Source organism: Macadamia integrifolia, chromosome 8 (assembly GCF_013358625.1).
Source record: "Macadamia integrifolia cultivar HAES 741 chromosome 8, SCU_Mint_v3, whole genome shotgun sequence".
In the NCBI taxonomy this organism is placed as follows: domain Eukaryota; kingdom Viridiplantae; phylum Streptophyta; class Magnoliopsida; order Proteales; family Proteaceae; genus Macadamia; species Macadamia integrifolia.
Window position 1 is genome coordinate 16,063,722 of NC_056564.1, and position 20,487 is coordinate 16,084,208.

General features: G+C 35.3%; 2 protein-coding genes and 3 non-coding genes across 6 annotated transcripts; all 5 read right to left on the reverse strand.

The window, feature by feature from the left end:
* Positions 1–1,347: 1,347 nt before the first annotated feature.
* On the reverse strand, positions 1,348–5,684 carry LOC122085659 (rRNA 2'-O-methyltransferase fibrillarin 1-like). Of its 2 annotated transcripts, XM_042654153.1 has the most exons (7): positions 5,526–5,682; positions 5,091–5,377; positions 4,213–4,308; positions 3,953–4,030; positions 3,654–3,830; positions 1,995–2,063; positions 1,348–1,770 (listed from the first exon to the last, which is right to left on the reverse strand). In XM_042654153.1, exons 1-7 carry the CDS (start codon positions 5,539–5,541, stop codon positions 1,594–1,596), a joined length of 900 nt encoding a protein of 299 aa, XP_042510087.1. In that variant the 5' UTR covers positions 5,542–5,682; the 3' UTR covers positions 1,348–1,593. The 2 variants fall into 2 exon arrangements, with proteins under 2 accessions (XP_042510087.1, XP_042510088.1); XM_042654154.1 differs by lacking the exon at positions 1,995–2,063 and having other exon boundaries at positions 5,526–5,684.
* On the reverse strand, positions 2,717–2,786 carry LOC122087772. The gene has a single exon (XR_006142846.1). It is a non-coding gene; the product is annotated as a small nucleolar RNA snoR60 (small nucleolar RNA).
* A 5,970-nt stretch (positions 5,685–11,654) lies between the features above and the next one.
* Positions 11,655–11,780, reverse strand: LOC122087783. Its single transcript, XR_006142854.1, has one exon. It is a non-coding gene; the product is annotated as a small nucleolar RNA snoR83 (small nucleolar RNA).
* Positions 11,781–11,932: 152 nt separating this feature from the next.
* Positions 11,933–16,140, reverse strand: LOC122087663 (rRNA 2'-O-methyltransferase fibrillarin 2-like). Its single transcript, XM_042656860.1, has 7 exons — positions 15,980–16,140; positions 15,566–15,870; positions 14,725–14,820; positions 14,459–14,536; positions 14,145–14,321; positions 12,485–12,553; positions 11,933–12,262 (listed from the first exon to the last, which is right to left on the reverse strand). Exons 1-7 carry the CDS (start codon positions 15,993–15,995, stop codon positions 12,086–12,088), a joined length of 918 nt encoding a protein of 305 aa, XP_042512794.1. The 5' UTR covers positions 15,996–16,140; the 3' UTR covers positions 11,933–12,085.
* On the reverse strand, positions 13,258–13,328 carry LOC122087773. The gene has a single exon (XR_006142847.1). It is a non-coding gene; the product is annotated as a small nucleolar RNA snoR60 (small nucleolar RNA).
* Positions 16,141–20,487: the final 4,347 nt, after the last annotated feature.

The window sequence follows — 20,487 nt, forward strand, 5'->3', positions numbered from 1 at the left end:
ATTAATATCCTATCCTTCATGGTGCACAGGTGCTACCCGACGATCGTTTGACCAGTTAATAGCTCGACTCAATCTAACATGTTTAGAGCCCACTTAGAGCTTGTTTAGAGCATGTTTACTCAACTAAAAGCATTTAAAACCCATAAATAGATAAATGTTTTATCAGCCCATCTAAGGCCATTTTAGCCAATTATTGGTAGCCCGATCAAATATCGATACTTGAAGAGATTGAAAACTACAATCCTAAACTAGAACTCAAAAGATGCAATAGAACAAATCTAATATCTAGCCTAATTGAAAGCCGAAGCTTTCAACAAAGTAATTCCAACTAGAGAGGTAGAGAGCAAGGATTCAGTAATCAGTATTAATATCAATCTTGGCCAATACCAATATAGTATCGAACAAGATTAACCCATCTTGATCGTTTTTTTTTTTTTTTTTGGTAGAATCCCATCTCGATCTGGATTGGCCAGATTTAGGTACCCCTTAATAATTTTTATTATTTGTTACCCATAATCTATATCTTTTTTTCTTTTTTTTTGGGTGAAACTACCCATAATCTGTATCATTCAACTGAAATGAAATCAGCTAAAAATCGATATCAGCCTCTATCAATACCAATTACCAAAACCACGCTAGAGAGAGGCAACAAGAGAATATCAATTACCAAAACCGCGCTAGAGAGGCAAAAAGAGAGGAAAGATTAGAAACCCTAAAAGTTAAACTAGATATTTTTTTCCCTCTAACAAAATCATTCATATCACTTTGACTCACCTCGATTTGGTGGTAAAGAATATCATTTCAGTGTCTCTTCTTGAGAGTGACATCATGATCATGGCTTTAAAAATCGGTACCACCAGATTGGCCGACTATACCTGGTTGATATAGATAAGCCAATTGGGTACGAATATTAAGATTTTAATGAAAAAATTATATTTTAATTCAGTATTAGACCAACGCAACCTACTTTAATGGCCCTTCCCAAGATTGGTAGAAACTGACTACTCTGACATCACTAATATAGATCAAGAAAAACTCAACCTCATGAAACTGCTTACAAGGTAAAAAAACCTAGATCCATATCATCCCACATCAATTTCCAATTTCCTTGTTAAACCGATATAAGACCAATCCCATATGAGTGATATGACATCGTAATAGATATTGTTCAAAACCCAAGATCTCCTTTCATGTGAAATTATCTGGTTGTAAGGAAACTTCCCCAGCTAATATTGCCTTCACATGAATCAGATAAACACCACAAATAGGTTTATCTGGGATTATGAAGGCACAATGCATAGTCTATATAGCATTTACCACTAAAAAAAGTTTAGCAAGGCAGCAACAAGATGAAATGCCATGGCAACATAACTACTGTTGTTTCACACTAACAGCATCAAATCTTCGTGACGTAAAACGTCATTGCTGCTTCAATTATGTCTCTCTGGCATATTCCAGTTTTAACTTCCGCTGATTCAAACTAACAAAATATCCCTTCCCTAGATATAATACAATACCAGTTCCATCAAACAAATCTATGGAGAAGAAAAGTATTCTCCACCAAAATTACAATTGGTCAACAGGCGCTGAATTCTACGACCCAACTTTCTGTTTCTTAGGCATTCGGTATCCACCAACCACACAAGCATGATCTCGCTCAAATGGCTCAAGTGTAACCTGCTCGGATGGTTTGAACTGATTCTCCTGCAGTTTCTTCACTTCTTGAGCAAACACTGCTTCAGCAGGAACAGTAGAATCAATGCAGTTTGCCTGGGGGGAAAAAAAAAAGGGAGATAACATGTGAATTTTTTATGAAGATTTTTTCCCCCAAAACAAGAATTATGGATGCATTAGCAGAAACCTCACATGTGATTTCAGCTGACTTCATCCAAGTCAAAGCAAAAGCATCCAACTAGTCCATTTAGCAAAAATTGAAGGATACCATGTCTATGAATTAAATGAAAAATATCTAAAAATTAATTAAGCGAACAAACCTTAATTGATATAATAAAATGCCCTTCATTTTTCAGGAAATATGAAGCATTCAGAGATAAAATCCTTGCCTGCCAAAAATAAATAAATAAATGCCATCAGATAGACTCAAGCCTAACAGGTCCAATTGGTGGCTCATAATTGACTATCTCCAAGATGCCAGGAAGACATGATGGAGATGGAAATGGAAATGGAAATGAATGACCAATACAAGGTGAAACAAAAGTATAAATACCTGCAATCAAGCAAACCAACAAACAGACTATGTCCCATGCAATCCAACAGGAATCAAAAGGCTTATATGGGACAAAATTAGCACCCCAACAATATAAGAAGTCACTGGGGTCAGCATGCTGGGGAATAATGAAAGAGGGAAAATGGTGACAGTCACATGCTTCGATGTTCTCCACTGCAACAATAAGGGCTGTAGAGGGAAGGACTATAATTGAACTGCCGAAGTTGGAAAACGGGCTGGCATTTGTTCCTTATCATAGATCCCAATATTTACAAATGAAAAGCGGCTGATCAACAATTGATTACTGATCAAAGACACTTTTATTAATTCTGATAAAAAAAATACAAAGAACAACAAAAAAGTAATAATAACAGGCGAGAACCATGACTCCCTTCCAATTTACTACTCAAGCCTTAACAACTAATAAAACAGTACAAGCATATAACAAAGAAACGTTTTTTTTTTTAAAACTAATTTATAATAGGTATTTGCATCAGAAACTCGGGATTACATCACACACAAGGTCTGAAGGGGAATCCGAGTAACTCATCATCTGCTAGTTCACGGAAAACTGAGTGAAATGAGTTCACATAAATTATTTTAAAGAAATAAAAATCATTGGGATTTCAAAGCATTAAATATTTAGCTGTTATGTGTTCTACAAGAAACAGAACACAGAAGATGTATCATCAAGATCCCAACGCAAAAAAAAACTTTTAAAGATTAAAAAAATTAATAAAAAAGGACATGAAACCATTTTCAAAATGAACCACAGAGTCTACAACCCACATCACTGATATTCATGTATCCACCTCACCATATAATTGCAAATGTTGATGAAGTTGAGAAGAAATAAGAACTCCAAATTTGATGAAATTACTTAATTATTTAATTATTTAACATATAAAAATACATAACAGGCAACCATACTAATAAATAGTCTGAAAAATTGTGCATATCAAATAAAAATGAATGAAAAAAAAAATAGATAAGGTAATAATAAGTCGGTCAAAAAAAATATTACATGATGATGCAATATCCAAGAGGAAAGGAAAAAAAAAACAACCAGAGGTGCTGTGACCCTGATGAGTCAAGAGTCAGCAAGAAACAATAAAACAGAGGAAAGTGAGATAAAACCCAAACAGATCAAGGTCATATCCTTTACTACCTATGGTATTTAAAATCTATATATGAAATTAATTATTGTAGCATAATAAAAATAAAGGAAAAAAATAGAACTAAAATAGAATACAATTTGAGGAATATGCGAACAGCAAGATAAATAACCAACAGAGAACAGGGAATATGTTAATCCAGCAACATTGATAACTACACAATATTGTACAGAACATTCTAAAACATTCACTCTTCGTAATAAAAAGTATTGACAAGCCCAACTTTGTCAGCCAATAGGATCAGAACATACCTGATCAGGTTGGGCAACATCAGAGAATATCACATCCACCATGCTTAACAACATACGGTACTTTGCAGGATGTCTTGCATCTTCAATGATGGGTATAATGTTTGTGCGCTTCTTAGCCATGTTAACCAAGTCCCTCCCACTTCTATGAGAAAATTCCACAGCATAGACCACCCCAGTCTATAAAGCATGAAATGAGAACAAATTGCAATTGGGGGTGTTGACGGGTGAGAAAACAATAAGCACAAAACAGCAATCACAAATAAAAGAACTTAACAGCATTAATTGCAAAGTTCACTTACAGGTCCAACGATATCAGACACATGAGAAACTGTTGTCCCTGAAGCAGCTCCAAGGTAGAGAACACGAGCTCCAGGAACCTTTAATAAGAAAAATATAAATAAGCAATGAAAAAGCAAAACGTTCACAAGGAATAGTTGAAACTGCAAATAAAATGTACCCAAAAAAAATGTGGAAAAAAATAAAAATAGAACAAAAAGAATAAGAAAGGTTGCAAATTGCACTCAAAGAACCAAAGTATGCACCAAGTGATTCCACTCACAATCCAGATATTATCAACACCACCAAGAATCGCAGCTGCCAGCTTCGAGCGGAAGGGGTTCCAAATCCTATATTCAACTTTTGTTCCATCTTCGTTCTAGAAACCCAACCACAGATTAAGATAAGTTAATCAAACATGTCGAACCAACACAAATTTAGACAACATACATGTGACGCATTTGCACCATTAAATGGGGACGGAGGGAAAAAAACAAACAGCAGCAACATGACTGACTAACTGCTATAAATCACAGATTCATACTTGTAACAAATCTCGATTGTAAAAGACATTGATAAAAAGAGCTTTCATTTATTTGGCTGCCTTTGGGTACCCAGAAATTTAAGGTTTACCAATGGAAAAACAAAGCGGAAAAGCCATGTCCATAATCACTTTTACGGGGGGAAATATCACTTCTTCCAATATTTTTCCATCACAAAACTCTTCGATTACGGATACCAAAACTTAACCAAACTTAACCGTACTCAGAGTCGAGAAGGAAAGGAAGAGGTTGAAAAATAGTGCACTGTGACAAACTAAATCAAATAACAGGGAGGGGGGGGGGGGGGGGAGGAACTGTTTCCCATAACTCCAGGGGGTAATTGGAAATACAACAACTCCATTGCCTGAAGCAAATCCTTAGGTAAGTAAATAACCATACATGGCCATCTCATGTAGCAAGGATGGTAGAGCCAAGGTGCATTAAGACAGCTAGGTTTTAACAGTAGATATGGATGATGCTGCAACACTGAAACTATAGCTTTCTATAGTACTTAATCGAACAAAAGCTCTACACAAGACACACTATAGCTGTAAATACCAAATTTCAAAACACCCAAGAGGATCAAATATTGAGAACATGTATGAAACAGAAAAATAACCTGCACGGAAATCCTCTTCTCATTGTAGACAGCCTCCCCGGGAACCATGTTTTTAGTGACGAGAGCATCTTCTTTGCCCTTAGCAATGAACACCCCTTCGTGTCTATGGGGTTCGACGACGACCCTATTCCCCCCTTTCATTCCACCACCGCGGCCACCACGGCCCCTTCCACCGCCACGGCCACCACCGCGGCCTCTCCCACCGCCGTCTCCACCTCTTCCCCCACCTCCTCTTCCTCTTCCCCGTCCTCCATCACTTCTTCCCCTGAATCCACCCCCACCTCGGCCTACAAGTCAGTGAAAACGATGAGATTCGCAGTACTACTACTTAAAATGCAGGAGATTGAAAAGCTGGACATTATCTTCTTCTACTTACTCTGGTCACTCGATAAACCTTAATATAGAGAAAGAGATTGAATGTAGCAGGTAGTTTACCTCTTGGAGGTCTCATCTCTGTGACTTCGAGCGGATTAGCAGGACGATTATAGAAGAGGTAAAAAGATAGGAAACGCTCACATTCCTTCAGGTGATCTGGTTTTAGGGTTTTATAGGGAGAAGAATTAAGTTTATAGGCGTGAAAAGTGAGCGCCCGCTTGATAACATTTCTTCTCCAAGAAATGACATGAACATAAATTTTAGGGTCTGTTTGATAACGTTTCAAAGAACGCGTTTCTGTCGTTTCTGTTTTTAGAAATAGTAAAAACAGAGCAAAAAGCATTTGATAAAATTATTTTGTTTCACTTATTTTTAGAAATAGAAATATGAATTTTTACTTATTTATGATTTAAGAAACGACCCAGTCAAAACAAATTCAACTTGTTTCATCGTTTCTGAAAACGACTTGTGGCAATTCTTTCACTGGTTACCATCGACTTCTAAAAACATGACTTATTAAACACCTTCAATTCCGTTTATGTTTCTAGAAACATAAATTTATGTTTCTGTCATTTCTTGAAACAGAAACGGCAGAAACATTATCAAACAGGCTCTTAGTTTCTATAAATAAATATGGAATTGAATGTGATTGATAATTTATGTTCCTAGAAGTCGATGGTAACCAACGAAAAAATATTCACGAGTCGTTTTAAAAAATGATGAAACAAGTTTTCTTAAAACATAAATAGGTAAAATTTTCAATTTCTCTTTCTGAAAACAAGTGAAACGAAATAATTTTATCAAACGCTTTTTATTCTGTTTCTGCTGTCTCTATTATTAAACGGGCCCTTAAGTACTTATTCATTCTGTTTTATTTACCCATCATTATTTTTGAGAGAAAAATAAAAATTAAATTTTTTTTTTAGAGAAATTACATGATGACATATATTAGGTTTTAGGGACTTAAAAATGTGAGGATGATATGTAAATGATAAATGAACATTATATTGGGCAGTATTATAAACTAAAATTCAATATTGTGTAATCTTGTTAATTAGCAAGTGAGAAATCTGGTAAGATGCAACCAAATTGTGTAATCCCGTTATTTTCTTGAATTTATGATCTTTGTGATGGAAAACTAACTTGCACCCAAAGTTTTAGGTTTTTCTTTAGAGATTTTTCTTTTATATAAAATTTTAGGTTTTCGTTTAGAGATTACATATTGATAAATGTCGTGTTTTTCGTTCAATTGAAATCGAGACTGATTGGCAAATTTTAATCTACCCTCCAGGCTCCCTCAATCTAGGCCTTGCTTTATGATGTTCCTTTATTACATGTTTTGGTGACTTCTCACTATCTACCATGAGCTTCTGCCATCTTATGTTTTTATTATTATTTTTTAAGATAAATAAAGCTATCTTATTGACACATGAAACACTCAAACATACTAGGGTAGAAAAGATAATGTTTTCCCCCTACCAATCATGCATTGAAGATGCTCACACACATGTTTTTATTGGTCCGTATATAAATAGGGTAGCGTTCTTTCTCCAATATTTTTTATGTAAACTACTTAAAAGACTATAATGACTAATAAAGCAAGATAATCTTCACATGGAGCGTGCATGAGGTTGAGGGCCTTGAGATAATCATTACCTATCTTTAAGTTATTATTTGATGTTTGTATCATTACATAGAACAAGACCGTACATCTACAGCCTGTAGGTTAGGATTAAAGTAGGGGTGAAATAGGGTCGGGTTGGGCCGAGTTTCTCAAAACCCTAACCCAACCCAAGGTTTCAAAACTCAACCCAACCCTAACCCAACCCTACCGGGTTCATGCTCAAGCCCAACCCTACAAGGCTCAGGGTTGGGTCGGGTTGACCCTAGCTAGTCCTCTTAGTGGAATCACATTCCGATAAGTATGATTCAATTCCGATATCAATTCCAATTCTAATTCTTCAAACCTTCAAACTCTAAAAAACATTGAACGTAATGCCCCCTAAATTCTTTTGGCATGTGCTAAAAGTTTAAAGAGAAAGGGTCCCTTCTACTAATGAAGTTCTCTTGTCTGACTTTTCAAAAGCTTAGGAAAGCTTTCTTGTACTGTTTTAGTTACTTTATTTATTCATACAACATGATGCAATGACATTATGGACCGAATTAAATCTTAGCCACAATGGAAGTCCATGTGGGCCAAACCCGACCCAAAATATTAGGCAGGTGGAGCTGTTTCCTGTCAATATGTGCAATATTCCAGTGTAATTAAAAAATAAAAAACATTTTCAATTCTAAAATTCAATAATTCCATTTATTACAATAGAGAACTCAAAAGTGAATGCAAATTCTAATGTAAAAGAGAAACGAGACTTGTTCTTAAGAGATGGGTTTTGCCTTTGACTTTGTGCTCTCTTTTTTGGCTATATTATTCTCTATTATATTATTGTTACACAAGAAACTCCCTTGACTGGGAGAGACACTTGCATTCTATAAAGTACAATAATAATCAGGATTAGACTCAGGGCGAGTTAGGGTCGGGCTGGGTTTTCTATGCCTTAACCGAGGCCAAGCCCAATCCCACACAGGATTGAGTCGGGTTGGCCATCATAGTCGGATTAAATAGGGTTTGGGCTCAGGGCGGGTTAGGACGGGTTCGGATCATCAAGGCTAAACTTACACCCCTAGATTAAAGCCTAAAACTAGAATTGAAAATATTACTTTTATGTCTCTTATCAATTTTTGTAGTTATTTATTTAGTTTTTTTAATGACAAATAAGCAAAAAAAAAAAATATTTAAATGTAACTTTTTCCTCTTTTTAGAAATTAAACACTTGACGTAACTTAAACCTTATGTAATTAATCACTTAAATCATCTTATAGAGTTATGGTCTAAGTTTTTTTTTTTTTTTTGTTTAAGTTATGTCTTCGATATAGTATATGATAGAAAACTTATATTCAGTTTACTTTACCACTTCTTATGCTATTCTTTATCTACTTAAAGTGATATTAGAGAATTTTATATTATTAAGAGTTTGTCATGATTTACATATTGTGTTTTAAAATAGTGAAATCAACAACACTAGAAATTAAATGAATGATTGATTGCTCAAGATCATTAGTGGATGTTAACAAAAGAACCAATACTAGAACCAACTAATGCCTTAATACAAAACCCGAATAAGAACCATATCAAAACCGGACAAATTTGATACGGGTATAAATTTTTACAACCAAAACGAAATCGGATCCAATTATGATAGAACTAAAACCGAAACCGAACAAAATATCTAGATACGTACCAATTGACACCCCAGCATTGACAGCTGGTTTTCGTTTTTAATATTTTTAGTTCTTTCCAACCAAAGAACAGAAAAAATGACAGGACAATAATCTTCGTATATCACTTGCAAATGGGTTTAATTGGGAATCTGTCGTCTCTGCTAGGGGAATACAAACTAAGAGATCAAAGGGAAGCCGATCCGTGGTCGGCTGCTTAGTGCAGTCGGTTGGCGCGCTCGTTATTAAATTATCCGAATTAAACGTGAATAATTATGCAGAACAGATTTTTATTGAATTTTACGAATAATTTGGTCCGAATCTGAATCAAATAAAAAGTTCTGAAAAATTCTCAAATTTTATAGATTTTTTTAAAATTTATGATTTATGAATAATTCGGCCAAACTGAATTTTATCCCATATAAATATATATATATATATATATCTTGAATAAGTCAATAAACCTTTAGAAAATAGTGTGATTATTATGCATTTATTATCTTAATGTTACTTTTCTTCTTTTTTTTACAAAAACCGACAAAGCTTATTTTTTCTGAGATAATCTCTCACACTTCTTAAAAAAAATAATAATAATAATAAAATCTTTCACCTCACTTTGGTTTGACTAAGTCTTACAGTCATTATTCGTTACTCTCTAGTCTTTAAGGTGAACATGCACGGTGGGTGACTTGGGTCTAGCTGAATTTGTGCTCAGTCCCCCCCTTTCAGTCTATCTTTTTCTGATTCAATTATTTGAGTAATAGGAAATGAGTTTAGAAAAAAAAAAATTGACTAAACATAATATTTTGATCTTTAAAATTTAAAATTTTAATTTTTATATCATTTGTATTTTACGTACATATGATAATTTGTAGATAATATGAAACAAGTATTGCAAATATTAAAAATAACATCCAAATTTTTTGTCGGCTTTTTATTTTTGTAAATGAATAATTCTCGAATCTAAATCCAAACTCCAATTTTATAATCTCCGCTTTTTTGATCGATATTTTAACTGAATCATTGAATTAATGAAACGAATTAATCCGAATACATCTGAATAATTCCCAAATCCGAATTTAATAATTATGGTTGGTGTAAAGTACAACACTAGCGGCACGGTAAGTCAAGAATCAAGATCCTGTTCCACATTAACCATCTTCATTTGGAAGCCCATCCAAATGTAATGAGTTTTCTCTGTAGCAGTCAATAATCAAGATCCGGTTCCACACATAGTTAGTAAGTTCGGGGACGGCAATAATACGGGAATGGATACAAATGGCGATTAAATGGACCATATGATAATAATACGTTTCAAAAAATCCGGTGCAATAAAATGCATGCGGCAATGATAAGGTACGTGTTTAATACAGTTGCCCTGTAAAAATCCGGGAACAAAAATCCGAGACTAAAATGATTGTTTGAAACTAAATTCTAATCTAACATGCTATTATGGACACTAAAATTCAATCTGATTTTCCAATTTAAAATCATTTCCCATTCTTTTGAATTTTTCCATTTAATATTAATTACATTTAACCCCTAAAAAGGGTATGGTAGAAAGAACCAAGAGGAGAATCAAATCTCATCTCATCTCGTAACTTTTACATGTTATCTTCTTCTTCTTGGTACGAAAACAAGGTTCAAGAATATGGAGAATTAGTGTTCGCAATCATTCATCCCAGAGATGCGCTTGGATTTTCTTGAAATTTCCATGGGGGTACAATCTAAGACCAGTCACGAATCAATTTTAAGGCTCAAGAACCTCCTCCCTTCAACTCCTTTGATTTCTCATATGCAGTATTGCAAGAACAGAGGGAAGAGAACACCTGTGTCATTTCTCTCTTTCTAATTCTTCACATTGTCCGACTACAACTATTTTTGTAAATAATTATCGGTCAAATTCAAATAATGATTGTATGCTAAATTTCCTAGAAAGGTTTTCATTTCAACCCCTTTTGGAGAATCCCACCCTTGGCCATCTTTGTCCATGTGAGTCATCTCCTTTGAATCTTTCTTGCTTCTCGTTAAAAATTATTTACAAATGCTATCACCCTCGATTGAATTTTCAACTACCAATGGAAAGAGAAACGGAGAAGAGGAATGGTTGATTAGGTTTTCAACAATCGATGGGAAGAGAAATAGAGAAAAGAATGAGAGCAGAGGTATTGATGTCTTACCTATTGCCCTCAGTCGCTGGCCACCGAGAACGGAGATGGAGGAGAAGGGGTCATTGGTTCCTCCTTTCTTTGGTTTACTTAGATGATGGGAGAAGAAAGTTATAGTTTTGATCGATTAGGATTCCTGATAGAAGACAAGGGTCAGGAATCATGATTTGGCCCATTTGAGTTAATCTCAATTTTTTTTTTAACCCAAAAGTTTTATTAAGTATATAATGTATTATTCGTGTATAATACAGTTATCTTTAAAAGCCGCATATTAAACGGTTTTTTTAGAGTGCTATGCCAAAATACAAACTTTTGAATTAAACATTTAGATGCACATATTATACGTGTATAATACATGTATTTTACTATGGTTCCACAGCAATCCTCTTCATTTGGAAGCCCATCCAAACGTAACGAGTTATCTCTGTAGCATTCAAAATGGCCATTAAGGTCACGTCTGCACAGAAATTAGTTTGTGCCCAACTCTGCAATGTGGTGATTTCCTTTAAAAGCTTCTTAAGATTTTCAATCTCTGAGACAATCTTATGGTCTGAACAATCCACAATAGTTCAACAAAGCAGAGATTTGATATGTAATCCATCCAAATCATTCTCTATTTCAGACTTGGCCAAATCAACCTTGCACAAGGCATAACTAGGTGTCTGGCTAATAGGTTCCATGGTTAACAGATCATTAAAGAAAACTTACACCTTGTGCTTTAAAAAGTTGGGATACAGAGAAGAATTCATGTTTGGAAAGCCACTAGTAAAACACCTCCCAGTATAGCAAAAGGTGTTATCAGCGAAACTTCCATAGTTACTATGTCCTTCCCATGGATCAGATAAACACCAAAAATAGTTTTATCTGGGATTATGAAGGCACAATGCATAAAGGTTAAGCAGCATTTAATCATTTACAACTAAGCACTATAAGGAAAACAGGGGGGAGGGGCGAGATGGTGAAAATCCCATGGCAACATTAATTCTTAGGGAAGAAAAATAACAGCATCAAATCTTCAACAAGTAAAATAAAATAGTTTCTTCAATTATGTCTCTCTGAAAATTCCAACTTTAAATACTACTGATTCAAACCATAATTAGAACCTACAAGAAGTCAAAACAATGGCGATGGAAAATATTCTCTACCAAAATTACAAGTGGTCACACCAGGTGAATTTTATGATGCAACTTTCTGTTTCTTGGGCATCCGGTATCCACCAACCACACAAGCATGATCTCGCTCAAATGGCTCAAGTGTAACCTGCTCAGATGGTTTGAATTGATTCTCCTGCAGTTTCTTCACTTCTTGAGCAAACACCGCTTCAGCAGGAACGGTAGAATCTATGCAGTTTGCCTGAAAAAAAGAGAAATATAAAAGATGTGATTTATGATGAAATTTTTTTCCCCAAAACAAAAAGTATGGATTCATTAGCAGAAACATCAAATCTAATTTCAAATGCTTCATCCAAGTCAAAGTAAAAGCATCCAACTACTAGTCCATTTAGCAAAAAGAGAAGCATACTATGTCCATGAATTAAATGAAAAATACTTAAAAAGAATATTCCAATGAACAAACCTTAATTGATATAATAAAATGTCCTTCATTTTTCAGGAAATATGAAGCATTCAGAGATAAAATCCTTGCCTGCCAAAAAAAATTAAAAAATTGCCATCAGATAGACTCAAGCAGTATATAATGTTCGAATCTGACAGCATCAATTGGTTGCTTATAATTGACTATCTCCAAGATGCCAGGAGTCTATATGATGGGACTGGAAATGAATCACCAATACAAGCTGAAACAAAAGTATAAATACCTGCAAAATCAAGCAAAGCAACAAAAAGACTATGTCCCATGCAATCCAACAAGAAATAAAAGGTGATGGTATTGGGTGACAATTAACTCACCCCAACAATATAAGAACTCACTGAGGTTAGCATCAGCGGAATAAGGGAAGTGGGGAAATGATAACAGTGACATGCATCAGTGTTCTACACTGCAACAATAAAGGGGGTAGATGGAATCATGGAAGGACCATACCTGAACCATTGAAGTGAAAAATAGGCTGGTGTCTGATCCATATCATATATACCCATTATTTACAAATAAAAAGAGGCTGACCAACAATTGATTACCAATCAAAACTAGAACTGACTTTTTTTTTTCCTTCCAATCAAAAGGTATGAAGACAACATAAAGGAAAGTAAAATAGGGGAGAACCACGACTCACTTTTGATTTACTAAATCTTCAACAATTAACAATACAATACAAGAGTATAGAAAATACAAAAAAATAATAATAATAAAAAAAATAAAAATAAAACATTTTAAAAACTATAATAGGAATTTGCATCAGAAACTCAGGATTACATCACACACAAGGTCATGAAGGGGAATCCGAGTATCTCATCATCTGCTAGTTCTCAGAAAACTGAGTGAAATAAGTGCAAAGAAATTATTTTAAAGAAATAAAAATCATTGGGATCTCAAAGCATTAACTATTTAGCTCTGATGTATTCCACAAGAAACAGAACACAGAAGACGTGTCTTCAAGATCCCAGTGCAAGAAAAACGTCTGAACAATTAAAAAAAAAAATCAAAATAAACTACAAAGTCTACATCCCAAGTCAACTGATATTGATGTATCCACCTTACCATATGATTAAGAATGATAACGAAGTAGATAAGGAAATAACGACTCCAATTTTGACACAATTACTTAACATAGACAAAAAAAGGCAACATACTAATAAATAATAAGAAAAATGAGGCATATTTAAAATGAAAATGAATAAAAATATAAGGTAATAATAAGTTGGGGAAAAAGAAGAGAATATTACATAATGATAAACTAATATCCAAGAAGTAAAAAAAAAACACCAGAGTTGCTGTGACCTGATGAGTCAAAGAGTCATGAAGAGAGAAAAACCCAAACAGATCAAGAAACAAAGTCATATCCTTTACAACCTATGGTATTCAAAAACTATTTACTGAATCCAGTTACTGTAACATAATAAGAAATACATATAAATAAATAAACAGAAAGGAAATAAAATCGAGTACAATTGGATGAAAATGCAGACAGAAACAAAAATAAACAACAAAAAAGGGGAATATGTTGATCGAGCAACATTGATAACCAGACAATATTGTACAGAACATCTAAAAGATTAACTCTTCTTAATAAAAATTATTTGCAAACCCAACTTTCTCATCCAGTAGGGTCAGAACATACCTGATCAGGTTGAGCAACATCAGAAAATATCACATCCACCATGCCTACCAACATACGATACTTTGCAGGATGTCTAGCATCTTCAATGATTGGTATAATGTTTGTGCGCTTCTTAGCCATGTTGACCAAGTCCCTTCCACTTCTATGAGAAAATTCCACCGCATAGACCACCCCAGTCTATAAAAAATGAAATGAAGACAAATTGCAATGGGAAGGGTTGGAGGGGTGGGGACATTAAGCACATTAAGAGCAATCACTCACCAAAAACCACAGATAAAGAGAACTTAACAATGTTAATCACAAGGCTCACTTACAGGTCCAACGATATCAGAGACGTGAGAAACTGTGGTCCCTGAAGCAGCTCCAAGGTAGAGAACACGAGCTCCAGGAACCTTTTATAAGAAAATATAAAGAATATAAACAAACAATGAAAAGCAAAACCTTGACAAGGAAAAGCTGAAATTGTGAATAGAAGAATGAACCCCAAAAAATTGTGGGAAAAAAAGGAACAAAAAGAATAAGAGAATGAGGTTGCATATTGCACTCAAAAACCAAAGTATGACCAAGTGACTGCACTCACAATCCAGACATTATCGACACCGCCGAGAATTGCAGCTGCCAGCTTTGAGCGGAAGGGGTTCCAAATTCTATATTCAACTTTTGTTCCATCTTCGTTCTAGATACACAAACCAAAAAATAAAAGAAGTTAAACAAAAACGTAGAACCAACACAAATATAGACAATGTATACAAGTTAAAAATCAAACAACAGCAACATGACTAACCGCAATAAATCGGACTCATACTTGTAAGAAATCTAGATTGTTAACATTGACAATATAGATAAAATAACTTTAATAAGTTCACATAAGGTTGAAGAGCTTTCATTCATTCGGCTGCCTTCTGGTGCTACCCATAAATTTAAGGTCTACCAGTGGAGATACACGGCGGAAAAGCCAAATCTGTAATAAACTTTCCCCGATAAAATCTCACAAAGAAAAGGAAGAGGATTCAAAAATAGTGAGCTGTATCTAACTCAAATCAAATCACAGACAAAGCTGTGATTGAAATGCAGCAAACCCCTTGCCTGAAGTAAAACTGTAGGTAAGTAAATAACCTCATGATAGAGCCAAGGTGCATTAAGAAAGCTAAGCTTTAGTAGTAGATTTGGATGATACTGCAAGGCTAAAACTGTAGCACTCTATATCACTTAATCGAACAAAAGCTCCACGATAGATACTATAGTTGCAGATACTAACTCTTGAAACAACCCATAGGATAAAATCTAATAACCAGCTAGCATTATAACAATGAGAGACACCCATTAAGGATGGATGAACTGAATAAAGAACATCACAGTCAGAATCATCATTTACACCGGTTAGATAAATATTGAAAACATTTAGGGCATAGAAAATTCACCTGCACGGAAATCCTCTTCTCATTGTATACAGCCTCGCCGGGAACCAAGTTCTTAGTGACAAGAGCATCTTCTTTGCCCTTAGCAATAAACACTCCTTGGTGTCTGTGGGGTTCGACGACGACCCTATTCCCTCCTTTCATTCCACCACCGCGACCACCACGGCCCCTTCCACCGCCACGGCCACCACCTCGTCCGCCGAAGCCACGGCCTCTCCCACCGCCGTCTCCACCTCTTCCTCCTCCTCCTCCTCTTCCTCTTCCCCGTCCTCCATCACTTCGTCCCCTGAATCCACCCCCACCTCGACCTACAAGTCAGTGGAAATGATGAGATTCGCAGTACAACTACTTAAAATGCAGGAAGATGAAGAACTGGACAAGATAGAAACAAGAGATTGGATGTAACAGATAGCTTACCTCTTGGGGGTCTCATCGCTGTGGCTTCGAGTGGGATGAGCAGAGGATGATTTGCAGAAGCGGGAAAAGATGGGAAACGTTCGCAGCTTTGAGAAAGAGATGTCGACGAAGGCTTAAATATCTTTCGTCTAACCTGTTTTTAGGGTTTTAGAAGTAAACCCTAGCCAGACCGTCTGATCTGTTTCTAGGGTTTTAGAGAGTGAAGGATTAAAGTTTTCTGGAGTGAAGTACACCTAAACCAGACGGTCCAGATTGCGAGTACACTCCTCCAGTAACAGAAATCTATGACGGAACCCAAATCTACGATCGATATGAACTTTCGTTAGCCTCATACAGTACACTACATACCACCATGTCGTAAAGCAACTTCTCTGGGGTCTGGACTGCTACACGCCTCAACTAGTGAGCCCTCTGGCCCCTCTTTGCTAGGGCTGCAAGTTTGGCCCTGTGAGGCTAGACGTGCGCTGATCCCGAATCCCCGAACAGTGCTTGGGCTGGAATTTTGAAGCCCAAGGCCAGGTGCGAGCCGAGGTTGAGGTCTTGGCCTGAGACTGGCCTAGCCAGCCGGGCACTGTTTTTAACAATATTGTAAGTTATGGTATGCCCTCCGTTATGCTCACTTCTTCTTATGTTTTTGATAATCAAGTGTGTCCCCACATTTTTTGGGGTGGGAATAGTCTTTGCGGTCCCACAAATTATTTCTACCCTGAAGAGAGTGTAGGTAAGGTAAGGGTGTCAACCTATACCGAAAACTGAAAACTAAAACTGATACCATACCAAATTATCAGTATCGAATCATACTGAATTAATTTGGTACGATATCAATATGAGGTTCTTGTACCGAGACTATTTGATAGGGTATTGGTATGGGATATGACTTAAAAAATATACTATGCCGTATCAAATATCGAACCGAACAAATTTGGTATTGTATCGATATGAGGTTCCTATACCAAATCACTATTCGGTTCGGTATCATTATGGGTATATATGGCTTGTACCATACCGAATATCGATACTATACCGAATTGACACCCTTAAATACAGGGGTGTCAAAACCTAGCCGAATAGATAAAATCGATCGAAACTGACCGATAAACCCTTCGGGATTGGTTGAAAATCGATCAAAGCCGAATCGACCAATAACTAAATCGAATGAAACCAATATAAAAAAACGATGATGAGATTATAAATTGGTGAATTAATTATCTATTTTTTTACAACATTAGTGATAATGTTTGTTGTGTTGAGGGGAATTAATACAAATCAATGAATATGAGGTTATAATTAAATAGGGAAATTTGTAAATTATAATAATGTTTTCCATTGATTTCCTTGATCACTATACAAAATTAGGTAGATAGTTAAATAAATTATTGAATAATATAGTTCATTTTGTGATTTCAATATTAATTATCTTCTTAGGCCCTCTCTGGTATCAATTTTTTGTTTTCTTGTTTTTTTTTTTTTTTTTTCCTTACCTATCTAACAAAACTCATTAATGATTTTTTTTTTTTTTTTGTCAAAACATAAAAATGGTTTGATAACTATTCAATAAAAATGATTTTTTGTGACAAATAGTTTGGTATCCCTAATGTGCAAAATGGTATTTTGAAGAGATGGGTGAAGGTTTGAAGAAATGGATGAAGAGATGCTCCCTTCACCCATCTTCCTTATAACTCTTTCTCTCCACTTTTGACTGAAGAAGGTGGGGGGCAAGGGGCTTGGATATCTAATTAAAAAGCAAATGACTACTCTACCCCTTCATGTGAGATTTTAAGCACGTGTTCATTGAAGTTCAGTGCAAAAACAAATTGAAAATCAAATTTGATCAACACACATAAATGACTTTTTATCTCTTTTTGGTTTTTGTGTTTTGTAAAAAAAAAAAATTTAATAGAAACATGCTCCATAAATGATACCAAATGCAACTAATATTGTTTTTTTTTTTTTTTAACAAAAATAAAAAATAAAAATAATATCAAAGAGGGCCTTAATAATTAGTTATCCATTGGTTTTAATATTAGTTATCTTATCCTTAAAATGATGAACCATGATTTACTCATAAATTTAAAGTTGTTTCATTGAATATTTCATAATTACAAGTCATGAATATAAGATTTCATTATGGTTCAAACTCAATATAAACTGATTTAAACCGTTATTAACCCAACATTGAAAATCGAAATAAATCGAAACCAAACGGGACCAAAACCAAAACTGACAAAAAACTGAAGTTCCTTAACAAATTGGTTTTGATCTCCCTCATTCCTAGATCGAAATTGATTCAACCCGATCGAAACCGAATCGAACCGACCGTTTGACATCCCTTGAGAGCCCCAATAAATAAACAATGGTGATGCTAAGGACATTCGAATCCAATGCACTTTCATGGTCAATTGTGCTAATGAACACTCAGTGAAATTATCATGTATATTTTTTTCCCCACTGAGAGATTGCTGGCTCTTCATTCATATTAGCAAAGGATACCAATCTCCATAGAAAACCAGGTAAATTAATGACCTATATGACATCACATACACATAGTTTCAATGAGGAGATATGTGCGTAGTTTAGGTTTTGATCCTAGTATGACGTCTAATATAAATATTTGGGGGGCTAGGATCCATATACCCTGTCTCACTTAGTTCAAATAAGGTTGAATTCGTTGTTTTGTTATTTTACACATACCCATGCATTCATGAGCAATTTTATGATCTTTCCTTCACACTAAACCATATATAGATGTTAAACTAGTCAGATTGGGTTGGCAATTTGATGAATTTTGAATAGGGCCAAAACCAAGGCACAACCCAATATAATTAATTAATATTTAATCTTAATATTTTCATAATATATGACTTGAGTTGCGTCCTTACGATTAAATAATTTGATATAATGTCACAAACATATGATTCTTGTTCTTTAGGGTTTCAACAAGGTTGGACTAGGCCGAGCTTTGAAAACCCCAAAAAAAACCCTGAGTTACATTAGCTGGGCCCAAGTCCAGCCCAACCCTGACTCAATGTCTGAAAAATCCATCGTGACCTACCTCCGTGGGGGGCCTTGTTGACCATTAAAAAGATGAAAACAAATAAAAATATGAGGAATACCAAGTTGGGTTTAGCCCGAGGCCTCAACGCTAGCCCAGCCTGACCCAAACTTAGGACCATAAATTATCAATCCTACCCCCTCTCATGGCTAAGGTACCTCAACCCATACTCTATTCGAGCTCAATGTGGGTTAGAATAGCTTGGGCTGACAGGGCAAGACTAGCTTGGGCTGACAGGGCAAGACTTGTGCCCCTAATGCTTCTCATCTACCTATAAAGCCAACACACACACATGACGGGAGGGGGTCTTTCTTTAAGGTGAGAAGGGGGAGGGGAAATCATGTCATATTATTTTATGCTATGTTTTCACTGATGTTTAATCACATAGGCGCCCAATCCAATGCATGTCTCTTAAGTACTGTTTATGTTTTAATACATGTATAGTTTGTAGAGGAAATATTAAGGCGTCAACTGGGTCAATTAAGGCCAACATGGCCCCGTCCAGACCAATTAAAGCAAATTTGGACTGGTCTGGATCCCACAAAATTGATTTAGGTTGAGGTTTTAAGCTTGAGTTAGAGTCTAAGTCGAAGGGATCCAGGGTTGGATTATAGTTTTAAAAAGATTAACAAGTTTCAATTGGTTTAAAATTAATATCGATTGAGAAAGTAAATTGGGAACACTTTGGGTATTGAAGGCTTCTGTAGGGTTCGTGATTATAAGCATATATGTTCCTTATCATGCAATTGCCTCCAAATTATTTAGTAGGGATTGTGATTTTCTCTAAAGCGTTGGACGTTGCACTAACAAATAAGATGTAACAAATTAGGGTTTGAAATTGATTATTTAGCTAGCCTTGATTGTTTTAGCAAAACCACAAACTTTTGTTCCTTGGAGATTTATTTAGCAGTGGTGGAATCTTAGATTATATATTCAATCTTGTTCATAGAAGATCTCATGATAGCTTCAAAGTTGTAGTGGACCATTTTGCAAATCAAAGCATTACTCTGAGAGCATACTTTATAATTGGGCATCTTATCCTTCAATCATTGTAGTTGAATTGAAATGGGATGCTTTATCTAGACGTTGGTATAAATTTTGTTATCCTATTAAAAAAAAAAGGTATAGATTATGTTAGACTTTCACAAGAATAATTACTGATAGTGATGCCAACGGTGGTTAATTCCTGCGTTATTAGCTTATGACCTTTTTCATCCTAGATGGACCTTATCATCTATCAATTACCTTTTTTTTTTTTTTTTCTTATTAATATTCATAGGTTGCCTTACGCTAAAACAATATAATAGGGTGCACATGCCTCTGTTTTTCGGACGTGTATAATTGTTTGTCTCAAGCCTAGTAACGAAGTTGTACTCAAAATGCATAGGATAGCACATCTGGTGATAATTTAGGGCCCGTTTGATTTTGTCTATGTTGTTTATGTGTTTAGAAACAA

What these genes read in the sequence shown, in the direction of transcription:
- LOC122087663 (XM_042656860.1), bottom strand. An exon ending in AGAAGAGGATTTCCGTGCAG is followed by an intron (nt 14,821 to 15,565) that starts GTGAATTTTCTA and finishes TTGTGTATCTAG; the next exon opens with AACGAAGATGGAACAAAAGT. An exon ending in ATGTTGCTCAACCTGATCAG is followed by an intron (nt 12,554 to 14,144) that starts GTATGTTCTGAC and finishes TTTTTTTGGCAG; the next exon opens with GCAAGGATTTTATCTCTGAA.
- LOC122085659 (XM_042654153.1), bottom strand. An exon ending in AGAAGAGGATTTCCGTGCAG is followed by an intron (nt 4,309 to 5,090) that starts GTTATTTTTCTG and finishes TTGGGTTTCTAG; the next exon opens with AACGAAGATGGAACAAAAGT. An exon ending in ATGTTGCCCAACCTGATCAG is followed by an intron (nt 2,064 to 3,653) that starts GTATGTTCTGAT and finishes TATTTTTGGCAG; the next exon opens with GCAAGGATTTTATCTCTGAA.